Source organism: Chionomys nivalis, chromosome 25 (assembly GCF_950005125.1).
Source record: "Chionomys nivalis chromosome 25, mChiNiv1.1, whole genome shotgun sequence".
In the NCBI taxonomy this organism is placed as follows: Eukaryota; Metazoa; Chordata; class Mammalia; order Rodentia; family Cricetidae; genus Chionomys; species Chionomys nivalis.
Genome location: NC_080110.1, coordinates 20806976 through 20822739, shown reverse-complemented (window position 1 = coordinate 20822739; position 15764 = coordinate 20806976). Strand labels below are relative to the sequence as shown.

Sequence of the window (15764 nt, the reverse complement as noted above, 5' to 3'; positions counted from 1 at the left end):
GGCGGTGAGTAATCTTTACATCCTGTAAAACAAAATATATGAAAATAATGCACTTTTATCTTAACTATAGTTATATGTGTATTGCCTCACTTCTTTGTAGATAATAAGCTTCTGAGTTGCTTTTAGCTTCATTAGTCATTGTATTTTTTTGATAAATAAATTGCTCCCTCCTACGGACAAGCTAACAAAGGCATCCGTAGGTCTACCCTTTTCTATGTGATGCATTCTAATTCCCTATTTATGAATCTAGTCTCTTTTTTCTTTCCAATCCTTTTTACATCCCATGACCGTGCACTGTTTCCCACTGCTACAGCAAAACTCTTATTATTTCCATAAATATATCTTATAGTTGTACTTTATAATGTTGGGAGGGTTGTTCTGAATATTTTAAACACTTTTCCTCATTATATTTTTGTTGTTTGAACCTAGGGCAGACTTCTTCTGACTCTCAGTGTGGTATTTTATGCATTTCACTGTCTGTGTGGTAGTGTGATATTCTTACTGCTCAGGTTGTCTGCTAATCTACTGGATGTTCTTGGAAACTGGGTCCTTGAGTTCTCAATGCCAGTGTACCTGGCACAGAGTAAATTCATGGTAAAGGTGTGTTGAAACAATGAATAACTTCAAACTTACCAGTTGGAATTTTACTATTAATATCAACTATTAAATTAATGCTTACAGACATATCTGCGTTATCTTATTATCCATGTTTCATCTCAAAGGCCACCTTGAATGACTGTTACTCAGTGCCTCTGCCACGCCTTTTGCTGCTTTTTCCGCTCTGCTGTTGGTTCTCTAGCTTAACTTTGGAGGTGCAGTGAGGAAGCATCCAGTGTGTGTGTGGGAGGAAAGATATGTGTTTACCTGACTGCCAGAAATTGGGATCGTGGAATTGTTTTAACCCTGAACAAGCTTTACAAATTGAGAATGGCATTATAAATATGCAAATATTATGGAAATGTTCTTACTGATTAGGATAATTCTAAGGAACCTAATTTTGCTCCTGACCTTCCCATCTGTGAGAACCGTCAATCAGAGAACTTGTTATCATATTTAGGTTCAAAGATATTAGACAAGAATAATGCATGGAATATCACCAGGAAGCTCAAGAAATATCAAGCGCTGATACAAAATTGTCCTGTAAAATGTAAGAAGTGCTTTCTCTGTTTAAAATGTCAGCAGTCACCTGCAGATTATAAATAAATAATTATCTACTATTGGGGGAGTGGTCTGAGGACTAGGGATATACTTTTAGATTCAACTCATCTAAATAATTTAAATCAAAATGTTGAAAGTATATAAGGACCTAAAAGGTGCAATTCTGGTTTTAGCGTGTAACTGAAATAACTTTGATAAAAATCTGCCTTATTGAAATTTCAAAAAGAAAAAGACACCTGAAATTTATAGGTTACCATGTAAATTCCTGTCTTGAACTTATCTGGCTTTCCTTCTGAGGAGGAACCACTGAAATGCAACCGTGTTCTCAGTTTTAGATATCTTGTGGAAATACCCTTTCTGCACTCCTGCCCCTCTTTTCTTTAAAAATGTGAGCCTCTCAATTTTAAATGGGCTTCGTTCATGACAATAATGGAAAAAAGAAATCAAATGAAGGACACAGTGTGCAATTCCTACAATTGTCAATTGCTTGCATGTGGTGGAGGCTCATCTCTGATGTGTTTGCTCGGCCTCTTTAAGGAATTGCAGCAGTATCTTGCCAACCTGGCTGAGCAGTGCACTGCTGACAATAATGGCGTGGAGCTCCCCGTTGTCATCATCCTGGATAATCTTCACCACGTGGGTTCTTTGAGTGATATCTTCAATGGTTTCCTCAACTGTAAATACAACAAATGGTAAGCGCATGAAAGTAATTAGACCGACCACGTTAAGAAATAGTGATGCCATTGATTTCTGTGTACCTTTTTATGTTTTAACACTTCTAATGGATACCATTAGTGCAAAAACTTCTCATAGTATCCTAAACTTCCATAGAATCTGTATGTGTGCTTTAGAATACTTATTTGTCCACAGTTATGTCTCTAGAAGGGGTTTGTCTTGCTTTGTTTGCTTATTTAGGTGCTTGTTTTGTTTTGAGACAGGTTAAGACAAGGTGTCATTATCTTAACCACGCTGGCCTGTGTCACAGTAATCCCTCTGCTTCTGTCTCCCCACACCATTGCACCTGATCTTTGGGTGCTTTTATGGAAGCATTATGCCTTCTTTGATGATGTTAGTTTCCATACACATGTCAGAGGTCTAGGATGCCAGTGTGGATGGTGGAATGATTGGATTCTTTAAATAGGGAATGTGATAGCTAGATGTTGCATCCTTGGGATCAGGGGTGTCTAGTAAATCTCTAATTTTCCTATTCTTGGTATAATTAGGAGGGCACAATGGCATTCCTGATTCCATGGTGGTGGGAGTGTTTCCAAAGAATTTTTTTTTTTAGAAAGGCTACCATTGTGTACAATTTTATCTTTTACCAAAGCCTGCACAAAACTTCCCAGAGGGAGCTAGGCAGTGGTGGAGCATGTCTTTAATCCAGCACTCAGGATTAAAGGGGCCCGTGAATCTCTGTGAGTTTGAGGTCTGCTTGGTCTACACTGCTAGTTTGAGGACACAGAGAGAGAAACCCTGTCTCAAAAAACAAAACAAAAACAAGCAAAAACTTCCCAGAAGGAAAGGCATTAATATTGGGAATCATTAAAAATGAAGTGTGGTCTGCAATGCTAAAATGCTGGAACTTGGTCAAGCAGCAACAGTCGCCATGTGGTCCATGCCAGAGACAATTCCATCACTTTTCCCTCTAGCATGTATAAATGCTCCATTCTCTTATTTTTCCTAGTCCTTATATTATTGGAACAATGAATCAGGGAGTCTCTTCGTCACCAAATTTAGAGCTACATCACAATTTCAGGTAAGGACTTGAAGGACTCTCTCCGTGTGTGTGTGTGTGTGTGTGTGTGTGTGTGTGTGTGTGTACGCATGCATACACGCACCTCCCTTCCTAGCTGTGCTCTTGTGTTCACATGTTATTGTTTCTTTCTAATCAGAAAAACGGCTGTTTTTCCCTTTCCTTGTTGACACTCCTGCCCACAGTGACCTGTGTCGTGGGGATAATTCTCACTCTCCTGGTACCCTTTCTCAAGCAGACATTCTGTGATCTTTAATCTGTCATTAAAAGTGTTTCTCTTCCTGCACACTACTTCCCTGGCTAAAATAGAGCATTCTGCTTCTGAGTGAAGACTGTGAAGAGAGCTCCTATTTCAGGATCTACACTCTCCCACAGCGGCCCTCTCAGCATGCAGGCACCCACTCACTCTCAGGAACATAAGCTCCTTGGAAGCTATGAAGTAAAACTCCCCGTATTATAACTCTAATGATAATAGATTTTCTAAATGCTTGCAGTATCACACTGTGGCTATTAATTAATATGGGAACATTAGTGCTTTATATTACAATGAAAATTACTATAGAAATACATTTTAAGTTCTCCAAAAGGACATCGGATTTTCCTTTTCTTTTTTTTGCAGGTGGGTGTTATGTGCAAACCACACAGAACCGGTGAAAGGCTTCTTAGGCAGGTATCTTCGAAGAAAATTGATAGAGATGGAAATCGAAAGGAATATACGGAATAATGACCTAGTCAAAATCATAGATTGGATTCCTAAGACATGGCATCACCTCAATAGCTTTTTGGAAACACATAGTTCTTCTGATGTGACCATTGGTAAGTTCCAGAATTAGAATATCCCATTTCCTGTGAGCATTGTGTAAAGGTGGCCAGACTCAATGACGAAACAACAAAGAAAGGTAGGCTTCTCAAAGCTCCCAAAGATTAAGGGATTATTTCCTTCCTAAAACCATCTTTCTCTGGGGGTTACAGCTACAATTATTTTATTGTATCTGACAATTATGGAAAGTAAAATTAAGTTTGAAATAGAAAAGTATCCAAAAATTTGACCATCAGTCCAAATAAAAAGTCCTCAGAGTAATTTTTTTTTTGCTAAAAAGAATACTTCACAGATTTTTTTCTATTAATTAGCTTATTCAGATATGTCATTGAGAGAAGACTTTAGTTAAAAATAAGAGCGTTCTGGTAAATAAGTTTTGTGTTTCACATTTTTTTCAAAAGATAAAACTGAGTTCCCCTCTTTGGGGAACACAGTGGTGTCTGTTTGTCTACTCCTTAAGTTTCATGGGCAGAAGTGCATTTCCCACAGTTATCAGTCATTAAATATCCTCAGCTGCAGGCATGAATCCTATCTTCAGCTCAGAGTATTTAGACTGATTCCAAATCCTACCATGAATGACATCTTGTAATCGACAATTCCTGTCTGTGCTACTGAACTTTATATTGTCTGTAAAATAAGACTGGATCAGAAATATCACTATTTCTTCTCATTCTGTGTTATTAAACAATTAATGTTTCATTGGTAGGAAAACAAGAGGCCTGGAGGGGAGGCTTGACCTTCCATGAACATGAAAATGTCTCTAAACATGCGTTTGGATTGGTAAATACAGTGCTTCTGAAACATTTTATCATTTGTGTCTTCTCAGGTCCTCGGCTTTTTCTTCCTTGCCCCATGGATGTAGAAGGTTCTAGGGTGTGGTTCATGGACCTTTGGAATTATTCCTTGGTACCTTACGTTCTGGAGGCAGTGAGGGAAGGCCTTCAGGTAGAGTATTTGACATGTATTACTGTGTAGAAAAAAAGTAAAAAAAGAAGCCAAACCCCTATTCTTTCAAAAACAAACCCATTTCTTTTTTTTTTTTTTTTTGGATATTTATGCAGAAAACTAAAGTAAGTAAAGAAGAACAAATGTGCAGTAGTGTGTCTGTTATCACAAGGCTCATATGTATGTGTGTATACATATGTGTGTATTTGTATGTATTTGTATATATGTGTGTGGATATATATATATATATATATATATATATATATATATATATATGTATGTATATGTGTGTGTGTACATGTCTGTACAGAAGTAGCTCTCCCAGCAATGCATTGAAGTCCAAGACTATTACAATGGGTATTGAAAATGTTCTTATTAAACAGATATGTAATGACAGTTATCCATTGTAAGACACAGACTACTAAGTGGATTCAAGGAAAAAGATATGGCTTTAGTTCAAACATTTTGCATTTTATGAATTTTCAAAATCCACTGTACTACATACAATGTAAGCTGATCTCTCAAATTTCATTTATTTTAAAAATAGTATCACCATTTATGAAAACTCACTTATATTAGAGAAGCTATATTATAAAATTGATGTTTAGGTGAAGTATTTTTCCCTTCAGATACAGTTTCCATATTAACAACTATTATCTTAATCTTTGTATGTAGATTGATGTTTTATATTTGCTTGCTAAGAAATAAAAAGCAACAGAAGCCTTATGAGCCCCAAATCAGTAATACATAAAGTGCTTAACTTCCTTAGATTCCATCTTTGGAGATACATGCATCTTTTTTATATTATAGTAAATAATATTTGTAAAACTCTTCCTTGAACATTATGATGGTGTAAAGCTTCCATTTGGATGAGAGTCCTGCTCATTTTGGTAATCATAATCTCTCAGACGAAGTCTATCAGTCTCAAGTTTCTTGCTGTGGTTTCTGATGATTTGGTACTAGGTTAGTGTGAGCAGCTAAATAGGTTACCTTATATAGATACAGAAGTCAAGCTTAGAGCCGGCACATGGGATAGGCAAAAAGAGTACACTTTTAATAACAGACTGTTTTTGTTGTAATGGAAACTCTTACTATGTGAAAGAATTTAGATAATGTGAATCTTGGAAGGCCCCATCCATGACCTCTAGGGCAGAAAAGGTCAGAAGTCATGCCATTGGATCTCATAGTGACCTTATCTTAAAGGAATAAGTGAAGACATGATTCTGGGTCTGTCACTTTAGAGGAATGTAAAAGGAAAGTCATTTTTGGATGAAGGCTGGTGCTTCACTGAGGACCATCTGGGGGATGTTCTGTGACACATGTTCAGGTTGGAAAGGATGCTGCTGACACACGCAATCTGAGTTCTTCTGGTGATTCCATCCTTCTTAAAATGTCAGTGATTAAATCATCTGTTTCTGGAGGTTTAGATTTCTGTTGTTATTTTCTTGTTATTTCTGTTTATTTATTGATCTCCTGTACTCTTGCTGTCCTAGCTGATTCTTTATAAAGATTGGCGTCTACTCTTTATGCACTCTCAAGTCTTTTTACGTCAATTTTAGACTTAAAATTTTTTTGTTTGAGATTTACTTATTATTTTTAGGTGATAAGTGTTTTGCCTGAATGTATGTATGTGCACCACATATATGCCTTGAGCCTTTGGAGGTGAGAAGAAGGTGCCAGTTACCCTAGACCTAGAGTTAAGGAAGATCGTAATTTGTCATGGCAGTGCTAAGTATCAAACTTGGCTGTTCTGAAAGGGTCATCAGTGCTCTTAACCACTGAACCATCACTCAAACCCCTAAACACAAACTTTTTAAGAATTGTATATTGCCAGGCAGGGGTGGCATATGACTTCAATCCCAGCACTTGGGAGGCAGAGACAGATGCATCTCTGGTCTACTGAGTGAGTTCCAGGATAGCTAGGACTACACAGACAAACCTGTCTTGATTCCCCCTCAAAAAGAATTGTGAATTTTCCCTTTTAGTCAGTTGTGCACATATCTGTATTTTTTTTTTACCCCATGTTAAGTAGTTTTTAGCTGAGAAAAAACTTCCTGCTCCCATATGAGAGATATTTAAAAAAAAAGTGATGGAAAACAAATAATCTTCAGATTTCTGCCTCTGTTCCTACCCCAAAAGAAATATTGGGACCTAGATAATTTTTGCAATATCATGGATTCAGATTTTAATATAATTTCTGGAGAACCTTAAAAGCATCCCATGGGCTTGTACTCACTGCGCCTGTAGTTTTCTTTTGTCTCACTGAAACACTGAAAGTACTGGCTCTCAACAGAGAAATCACAAGTTGTCCTCTGAGGTTATGTCACTACAGCACCTGGTAGCCAGAATGATCCTAGGTGACCCAGGCCACAAAGGAAAAGAAAGAACACCATTGCCTCCTCCTAAGTGTAGCATTTCTCTCCATGGTCTCTCAGCCTAATTCCTTCTTTATAAAATCCCGCCAGTCTCCATCTCCTCATTGGACCCTCTTCAGTTTATAACTTTGTTTATAACATAGAAACTCCTGGATCATCATCTCCCTGTGTTGTACTGAGCCTGCTTTCTCCAGTCACTTTTATCTTTTTCTTATTGTGCTCATGATTTTCCCATAGATTCTTACAGAACTCATATTTGGGTTTCCACTTTCTCCCTTTTTTTTGTAGTATTCTCATTTATAAGTGTATCAAAAATCTTCCAAAAGGAAGCAATGGAATTACGGGGCGGTGAGGGGAATGGCTGGCTGAGCACAATGAATGGACAAACCACCTCTTTATTCTTCATCTTTCCAAAGATGAAGTTACTAGAGAACTCCCTTTATTGTAAAAACAGATTTTGTTTTTTAGATCTTGTTTACCAACCTGGAGAATTTTTTGTTTGTTTGTTCATTTCTCCTGGGTTTTTAAAGTTATGTGTAAAAGCAAACACGTACAAGAATGCCTTTATTTCCATATAATAAACCTCCTTGGTGCTTTCCCTTACATCAGGTGCTCCCTTCCGTCTTGTAGAATTGGGGGGTTTAAAGTGACCTCTGTAGATGTATCTACATTCGAAATCTGGAAAATTCTCCTGAGGACTGAATGTGAAAATAGCCACTTGATTCTTTTCTCACCTGATATAAATGACCTTTGTAATGTGGTGAACTTTTAGATGTACGGGAAACGCGCCCCATGGGAAGATCCCTCCAAGTGGGTCCTTGAGACCTATCCGTGGAATCCTGTATCCCTGCCTCAAGAGGGCCCAGCACTACTGCAGCTACGGCCAGAAGATGTTGGGTATGAAGGCTGCACATCGACGAAGGAAGCCACAGCGTCAAAGCACATTCCCCAGACTGATACAGAAGGGGACCCCTTGGTAAGCATGACCTGTTATTCTTGTTTTATCTTCACATCAGTAGTAGTCATTGACATTTAGCCATCATTATCAAAGACAAGTTACTGTAGTTAATGTATGAAATCAGCTTGATGAGGCTGATCATTCAAAATGTTACGACTAGAACAATTTCCATCGTTGAAATTCTTTAAGAAAATAAACAAAAACCAAAACAAAATTCAACTTATTTGTCAAAAAAATGTAAGAAACCCTGAAACTGGTTCAAACTGTATAAGTATGATTTTTCTCTGATTATACATTAAATTGTGTTGATATTTAGATAATCTGTATTTTAATTGTCCTGATAATCCACTGGGTATTTAAGAGAAAACTGGAAGTTTGCCTATAACTAAAATATAATCAAATGTACACAGAACAAAACCTATTTTCTATATATAAACTAGCCATATTAAATGCACAGTTAGTGTGCTGTTGCTTTCAGGAAGAAAGGATAAGTTCTGTTTTTTTATGAGATTTATTTATTTTTATGTGCATTGGTGTTTTACCTGCATTTATGTCTGTGAGAGGGTTCTAGACCTCCTGGAACTAGAGTTAGAGTTACAGATAGTTTGTGAGCTGTCTTGTGGGTGCTAGGAATTGAATCCAGGTCCTCTAGAAGAACAGACAGTTCCTTTAACTGCTAAGCCATCTCTGTGGCAATCAAAAAGGATGTAGTCTTACCACGTTCCTCATTGTATTAGACCATATAATTTTAGTTTTAAAAGCACTACAATAGTTTAAGTGTATAGAACTCCAATGTCTGACTATTATGAGAGTATTAAGTACATATTGTGATTAGCAATAAAGACCCATTTTAGTGTATCTGCTTTTTACTCATAGTATTCTACTAGTGAGAACCTCAAGAAATTATTACCTTGCATGCTCAGTGACAGAAAGGATCATCTAAAGTTAAACCTTGGGTCAGATATATTCTGTTGTGAACATACATATGTTGCCTCTGTCTTTGTTTCCATATGTTTGCATAATCTCGGATAGAAAGCAAAAATATATTGCAGTCTAATCTAAATTAGAAATCCTAGTAGGGAAATTATTATTATCAGGAGTCTGGTTTTGAATCCGAACAAGAATGTATGTTCTAGTACACTGAACATTATTTTAAAATGGAATGTACATGCATCATCAAAATGTTTAACATTGGCACATGTGTGCTGAATACTACGATTTGGTGATCATAGTAGGTGCCATTGTTTATGATCTTAAAAGGACATAGTCCAGTAGTGATGCAAGATGTGTGCTTGCATTGACTGCATCAGGTACGGGAGAACTGGCGGGCAAAGTTGTGAGTCTGTTACGGGGCCTGACAGATGGGATAGTTGAGCTGGGTACTGAAACAGGCATTGGCATTGTTTACGTGGCTGAATGCAGACCCTCTCAAATCAAGGAATTATCACACAAAACACTGCCAAACAGCACAGTGAAAATTAAGAGTTAGAGGTCGAATAACAGTTGGTCAGAAGAATTAAAACTATAGACTTATCCAGCTGTTAGATCTCGCTATGTCATTTTATTTTTATGGGTAGTTAAGACATGATCACATGGACAATGAAGCATCAGTGTTTATCTGTTTACATTTGTACTTGCTTAAGATGATTTTAGTAACAGGGCAGAGGACAGAGCATGGAACTGGGGTAGCTGGCAGAACTACCTGAGAAAAACTGAAGAACGTGTTACAGTAATAGGCATTATCTTGGCTGTGAGTATAGACTGGAAGAATGCAGGGGAGGCCAGGGGAAAATAATGTGCAGAGAATCCATACTGATCACGATGGAAACTGAGTTGTATGTAAACTCACTTTCATTTTCTAATATCTTTTGATGGCAATTGAATACAACAACATGGCCAGAAGCAGAGTGAATCACACTGTACGTGTTTATTACATATCTGAGACTGGGAGCTGACGCTAATTAAACCTATTATAGAGCACCATTTTCCTTTATTTACTATTTTATGTATATGAGTGTTTTTGCCTGCATGTATGTGTGTACGCCATACATATGCCTGGTGCCCACTGAGGTTCAAAGTGTATTTTCTCTTGTTAAGTCAGGAGGGTGCTCAGACACAATACTTCTATAAACCAGCTTCAGTCAAATCTTAAGTTTCAGACGTTATCACAAACCATTTTCATCTCATATCCTTGTGTAGGTGGTTTAATACATTATGGTAGTTAAGGCTGAAATGCTATTGAAAACTGCCCTGAAAATTATCAAAATGATTTCAGAATACTCCATAACCACAGCCTCTTTGTCAAAATGGCATTCCTGCTGGAACTCATGATTACCAGCTCATTCTTTATTTCACAAGCTTTATTAAACATGCATTTTATACTGACATACAAATATTCATGGCCTGACTGAAGACTAAGAAATCTTGTTTGAGATATCTCCTCTCTATTTCTCTGAGTTGAAAGATAAAGGACAACTCTGATTGTTCCAGAAAGTACTGTAGTTAGTATTTGGCACTAAGCAATATAAAGTTTATTGTCCTGGAAGAAGCCTTCAATAAGAAAACAAGTCTCCAACCCTCACGAAGACAGGCGCCAATTACCCTGTGCCTTCTGAAATTGTTGAGCCATCGATTTTCCAAGTCTGCTTTTAAACATTCTTCTTCTTCCTTTTTTTTTTTTTTTTTTTTTTTTTCCTAGCTCCGATCTCTAATAGTGGAACTGCAGATCTATTGAAATCCAAGCCTTTTATTTTATAATACACCGGAGAGCTGTCTTTCTCCCCAGGTGCACTCAGGCACAAGCCTCTCTCCTGGAACAAATGCTACCTTTCTCCTGTGAAGTTGAGACGCTTGAGAAGGCTGCCATTGTTCCAGAAGGTGGCTTTTGTTCTCCGTGATGTATCAATCATATTTCAGCCAGAGCCTCAGTGACAGCAAACACTTGACAGTGATTCTTTCCTTCTCCCTCTTCAAATGCTCATGGTCCGCTTCCTCCTATTACCCCGGGGGGGGGGGGGGGGTCAGCTCCTGAACAACAGATGGTGCGCTGTGTGCAGCAGCTGGCTTCATTCCACCCCGTCCTCGCTCCTCTCAAGGGACAGTGCTTGTGAGCGTGAGTGTGTGTGTGTGTGTGTGTGTGTGTGTGTGTGTGTGTGAACATTCATGACTTTCACTTACCATTCAGGGCTCTCTGCTTCTCCCAGCCAAAAAGCTGGCTGGGAAGCTTGGCTTGTTTTCCAGCACCCAACCCAGATGTCCAGCTGTGATAGTTTCCTTTCCAATCTCGCTGCTGGAGCAGATTTCATTCCCAGCACCAAATGAAAGAGTTGTCTTCTGGCCCTATTTTGTTCTCTCGGTGTAGACCTGTAGTCCTATTTGAGAGAAGCAATTCAGGCGAAAACTGCCGTGTGCATTTCATTTGGATGGGATGAAAAGAGAAGGTTCTCCAAGATGGCTCAGGGCCCTGCTCATTCTGGGGCTGGCTGACTCGGTGCTCACAGGGATGTCTCTTTCTCTTTCTTCAGATGAATATGCTAATGAAACTCCAGGAAGCAGCCAACTACTCGGGCACACAAAGCTGCGACAGCGAGAGCATCCACCACCATGAAGACGGTTTGGATTCCTCACTTGAGTCCACTCTCTAAAGGGTGGGAGGAGCTAGGCGAAGGACGATGCCTTTCAGAGGTGTTTTAAAGACAGGTATTGTCACTAAACCACTGCCAGTATGAAAGTCCCCTGTCCAGAGCCCTGACCCAGAGCAGTCGTGGCCTCCAAGGAGGCAGCAAGATTAAGCTGGAAGCACCGAGATGCTAAATTGAAATGGGAGCTTAGTTTATTTTATTCCTAGGCATTTTATAATCATGGAGTCGTCAGCAAGGGCTCCCCTTTATGCGACTGGAAAGGACCCTGAAGAAGACAGGGCAAATGAGTAGATTGCAAATGGAATAGCAGGCCGGACTTTATTTTCTTCCTCTTTCAAAGTTTACAATGCAGGACTTTTTTTTTTTTCCTTTTCCCTTCTTTTTTTGTGCCTTTCTTTTGTTTCCTCTGAGGTACTGCCCTCCTCAGGCAGGGTCCGCTCTTCTGATCCATGCAACAGCCTTTGTGGCCCTCATGGTGCTGGTGACAGGGATGCAGTAGTGTCTGTGTTGTGCGCTCACTCCATTGCAGAATGACTCCAGGAGGCCAGTCCTCACCGTAAGCACAAAGGGAATTGTGCAAGCGCCAGGAAAACATTACTGTGGCAAACGGGAAGGGCCAGCTTCCTTCTAACCCCTGTGTTCTCCCCAAGTGCGCTACCCTCTTAGTGTATGAGTCATGGGTTTTATAAGGTTGTTTTTACCACAGTGGTCCTTTTCAAACCACCTGCCCACTCCCCAACCCAGAGTTTTATACCAATTATTAGTCAACACTGACAAAAGGCTTTTTTAGGGCTGTATTTGTTTTTGCCTTTTCAGTGAAAGAAGGAACATTTTCTATGGTGCTGTCTCACTGCCTTAAACCAGATTTCTCCAACAGTTTAACAGTTGGTTTCGATCCTAAACCATTGGTAATTTCCACTGTCTCTTCATTTACAACCAAGCAACACACCAGTTAATACAGCAGCCTCACTCTTCGAGTTCGTTTTTCTTATTTTCTTTTTCTTGAAGAAGTGGATAGGAGAAAGATCAGTATTTTTATCTTATGAATAAAGAGATTTCTTTGCCTATCCTGCCAATAATTTGAGACCCCTAGAACCCCTCTGTGCCCATCACTTCGAAACAGAGACATGTGACTTTATTCCATCCAGGGCTAAATGAAAGCATTTCAGAAGGTGGGAGATATCTAACTCGGATCCAGGTGAAATACAAGCACTGGGTTCAGCATGAGCACAACTCTCTGGCTTTCCTTCCCTCGTCTTTATCTTTCCAAGAAAAGAAAATGTTAGTTCTGACGCATGTTGTTTTGATTGCTATTGTTGTACACGAGATATTCGGCATTAAAGAACATTGAGGCAGTCAGCCACTGTGGAAGAGGAAGCATTTATACTGTACAAAACGGTTAGATTTGCACACTCTACTGGGTAGGTATTGTAAATAATGATTTTCCTTTCCTTCAAACTTGCACAAAATCAAAACTAACACAAAATTGTATCTTCTCCTGTTGGTGTTACAAGGTGTTCCACTTGCTGAGATTTCCTGTATGTTGCAAACCAATACAGAATGCAATCCCTCGAAGCTGTTACTATCTGGTGTGTTTGTCCTGTACTTACAAGTTGTGACAATGCAGGAGCTATCCGTGCTAGAGTGAGCATGCTTCCAGACTGTACACGCGGCCAGTACACTTTTGGATGACTAACTGTCTGAAAGTACATCTCTTGTGGCAGGCTATGAAGACAGTGCGTGAAAACTGATCAGTCACTGGCAAAGTGACACCACCCACAGAGGGTGGGTTCAAAGTTTAGGAAACTTAAGGTCTATGCTAAGGTATAGATGTAGCTCTGTGCGCCTTTTGGGACATGTTATTGGTGCTACCCTCTGCGACCATCTATGGGGTGGTTTCTCTAGAGCAAAATTAACAACCCGAGGTATCTGTGCAGATTTCAGAGTGCTGTTAAGTTAATGGGTCGTCACATGGTGCTATTGCCCCGAGGGATATCAGACTGAACTTGTGCACGCAGAATTGTCACCCCGACTTTGGAGCCTCAACTTTGGATCAAATCTGCCGTGCAACATCGATGCACGTAGCTGGATGAGTGACTAGTTGCCCTTGTATGATATGTCATCTAAGGACATTGCTAATCTTTCCCTGCCATTTCGAGAAACACGGTCCACACATGAGCATCAACAGAACTTCCTGCAATACATCCCAGTAGGTACGCCTAGTTTACAACGTAAACTAGTTTGTGAAACATTTGTCTGTATACATTTTATATTTTGTACATTTTTGGATGTAACATATCATGTAAATAGGCAGAAGCAGTGAAAGAAATCACCTGAGAAATTTTGTAGTCTTTGTAAAGCCCCAACAATCAGTACTTGGTGTCAATGGACCTAACTGGATGATGTATTTTCTATTGGTTTATTGTTCCTCTAGCTTGTAAACCAGCTTGCATATATTTTTTTGCAAATGTGCACCCTGTATCTGTCTAAATTATTACTTTGCCATTAAAGTGGAATTATTTATTGACAACAAGGTGTGGTGTCTTGTATGGGGAAATTTTGAATGGTGATGTGTAGGGATGTGTCAAGCTTTAAAATGCTGCCTCACTATTAACATGTCCTCATTGGGGATCTTTGTGAACCTATATTTTATAAGCATCATCGGAAGGGCTCCAAAGGTTCAGGTACATACATGCAACTACATGCAGTATATATGTAGCTCCGAAAGTGAAACTTAATTTATCCAGTGAATATTTTTTGAAAATTCTGAGTGTGATTCCAATATGCCTGGATGACAAAGTACAAATTAAAAATATCAAAATAAAATGTCCATATTCACTGAGGTAAATGAACTCATTATGTGTTTCTTTGTTTTTATTCCATCAAATTCACTTTGGATCTTTTAGTAATAATGATGATTTTAAAATAAAAGTAACTCTGTGTGTGTGTGTGTGCATGCATGTGTGTGTGCATGTGTGTGTATAAAAAGAATGGGAGGGAGAGAGAGATAGACAAAGACAAAAAGGCAGAAAGAGTTCATGAAATAGGAACAAACTTTCTTTAAAATCGTAATTCCTTTCAAAATAGTTTGGACATTTCATGAATCCTAGTAGTAGTAGGATGTGTATCTGGTTGCTTTCTGTTTTATAATTCTAACAGATAAATTACTGGCATTGCTGATCCATACTGAACTATAATCAGTGTCTTTATTTCTATAGTCAGTTGAGAGATACAGGGCACTTCTACAGTTCTTCTTGTTCAGAGTATGAATTAATCCAGTGCTCGAGCGTGGCAGTGTATCTCAATGGTCAAACACTTACCTAGCATGTGGGAGGAACTGGATTTAATGTTTTGTGTTTTGTTTTTCCTGAGAAGAAGAAAACAAAATCTGAAGATGACTCTTATTAATAAAGCATCAGTCTACATAAGTCAGAATCCCAATGCCACTGTTCTTCTCATGTGTCTATTGAAACTCTGCAAGCCTCAGTTTTCCTCACTATAAAATGATGAGAAAAGTACCCCTCTTAGAGGTTACTGGGAAAAATCAAATGTTATTTATTACATGAAAGTGTTATGGGCAGTACATAGCCCTTCCTATTTTCACCAAAAGCCATAGGAAATAGTCATTACCCTATTTTCAATATTCTTAAAAATAGTATATGTAAAAGTTATCTTTAAAATAGGTTTGTGGTTTTGGGTACTGGAAACAGAACATAGGAAATCATGTACTGTAAGCACATGATCTACGACTGAACTGCACACCTATTCCAAAGTGTTGGTAAGACTACGTCTTAAACATAGCTTTACCCTGTATAAAATGAAGCCAATGATTGTACTCATTCATACAAAGAACTCAAGAAATTGGACACCAAAAGATCACATAATCCAATTTAAAAAAATGGAGTACAGACCTAAACAGAAAACTCTCAACAGAGGAATGAAATGACTGAAAGACACTTAAAAGAGATGTTCAACATCCTTAGTCATCAGAGAAATGCAAAACAACTCTGAGATTCCATCTTACACCTGTAAGAATGGCCAAGATCAAAAACACTGATGACAACTTATGCTGGAGAGGTTGTGGGGAAAAGGGAACACTTCTGCATTGCTGGTG

General features: G+C 38.7%; 1 protein-coding gene across 5 annotated transcripts in view; it reads left to right on the top strand.

Moving 5' to 3' along the window:
• The window catches only part of Nav3 (neuron navigator 3), a 686168-nt gene extending 671676 nt beyond the window's left edge, over window positions 1–14492 (top strand). For all 5 annotated transcript variants that reach the window (XM_057757535.1, XM_057757536.1, XM_057757534.1 and 2 more), the window contains 6 exons: window positions 1696–1850; window positions 2843–2914; window positions 3531–3727; window positions 4558–4676; window positions 7824–8027; window positions 11534–14492. In XM_057757535.1, the coding sequence (XP_057613518.1) occupies window positions 1696–1850; window positions 2843–2914; window positions 3531–3727; window positions 4558–4676; window positions 7824–8027; window positions 11534–11653 (867 nt within the window). In that variant the 3' untranslated portion in view covers window positions 11654–14492. The remainder of the gene's footprint in view (window positions 1–1695; window positions 1851–2842; window positions 2915–3530; window positions 3728–4557; window positions 4677–7823; window positions 8028–11533) is intronic.
• Window positions 14493–15764: the final 1272 nt, after the last annotated feature.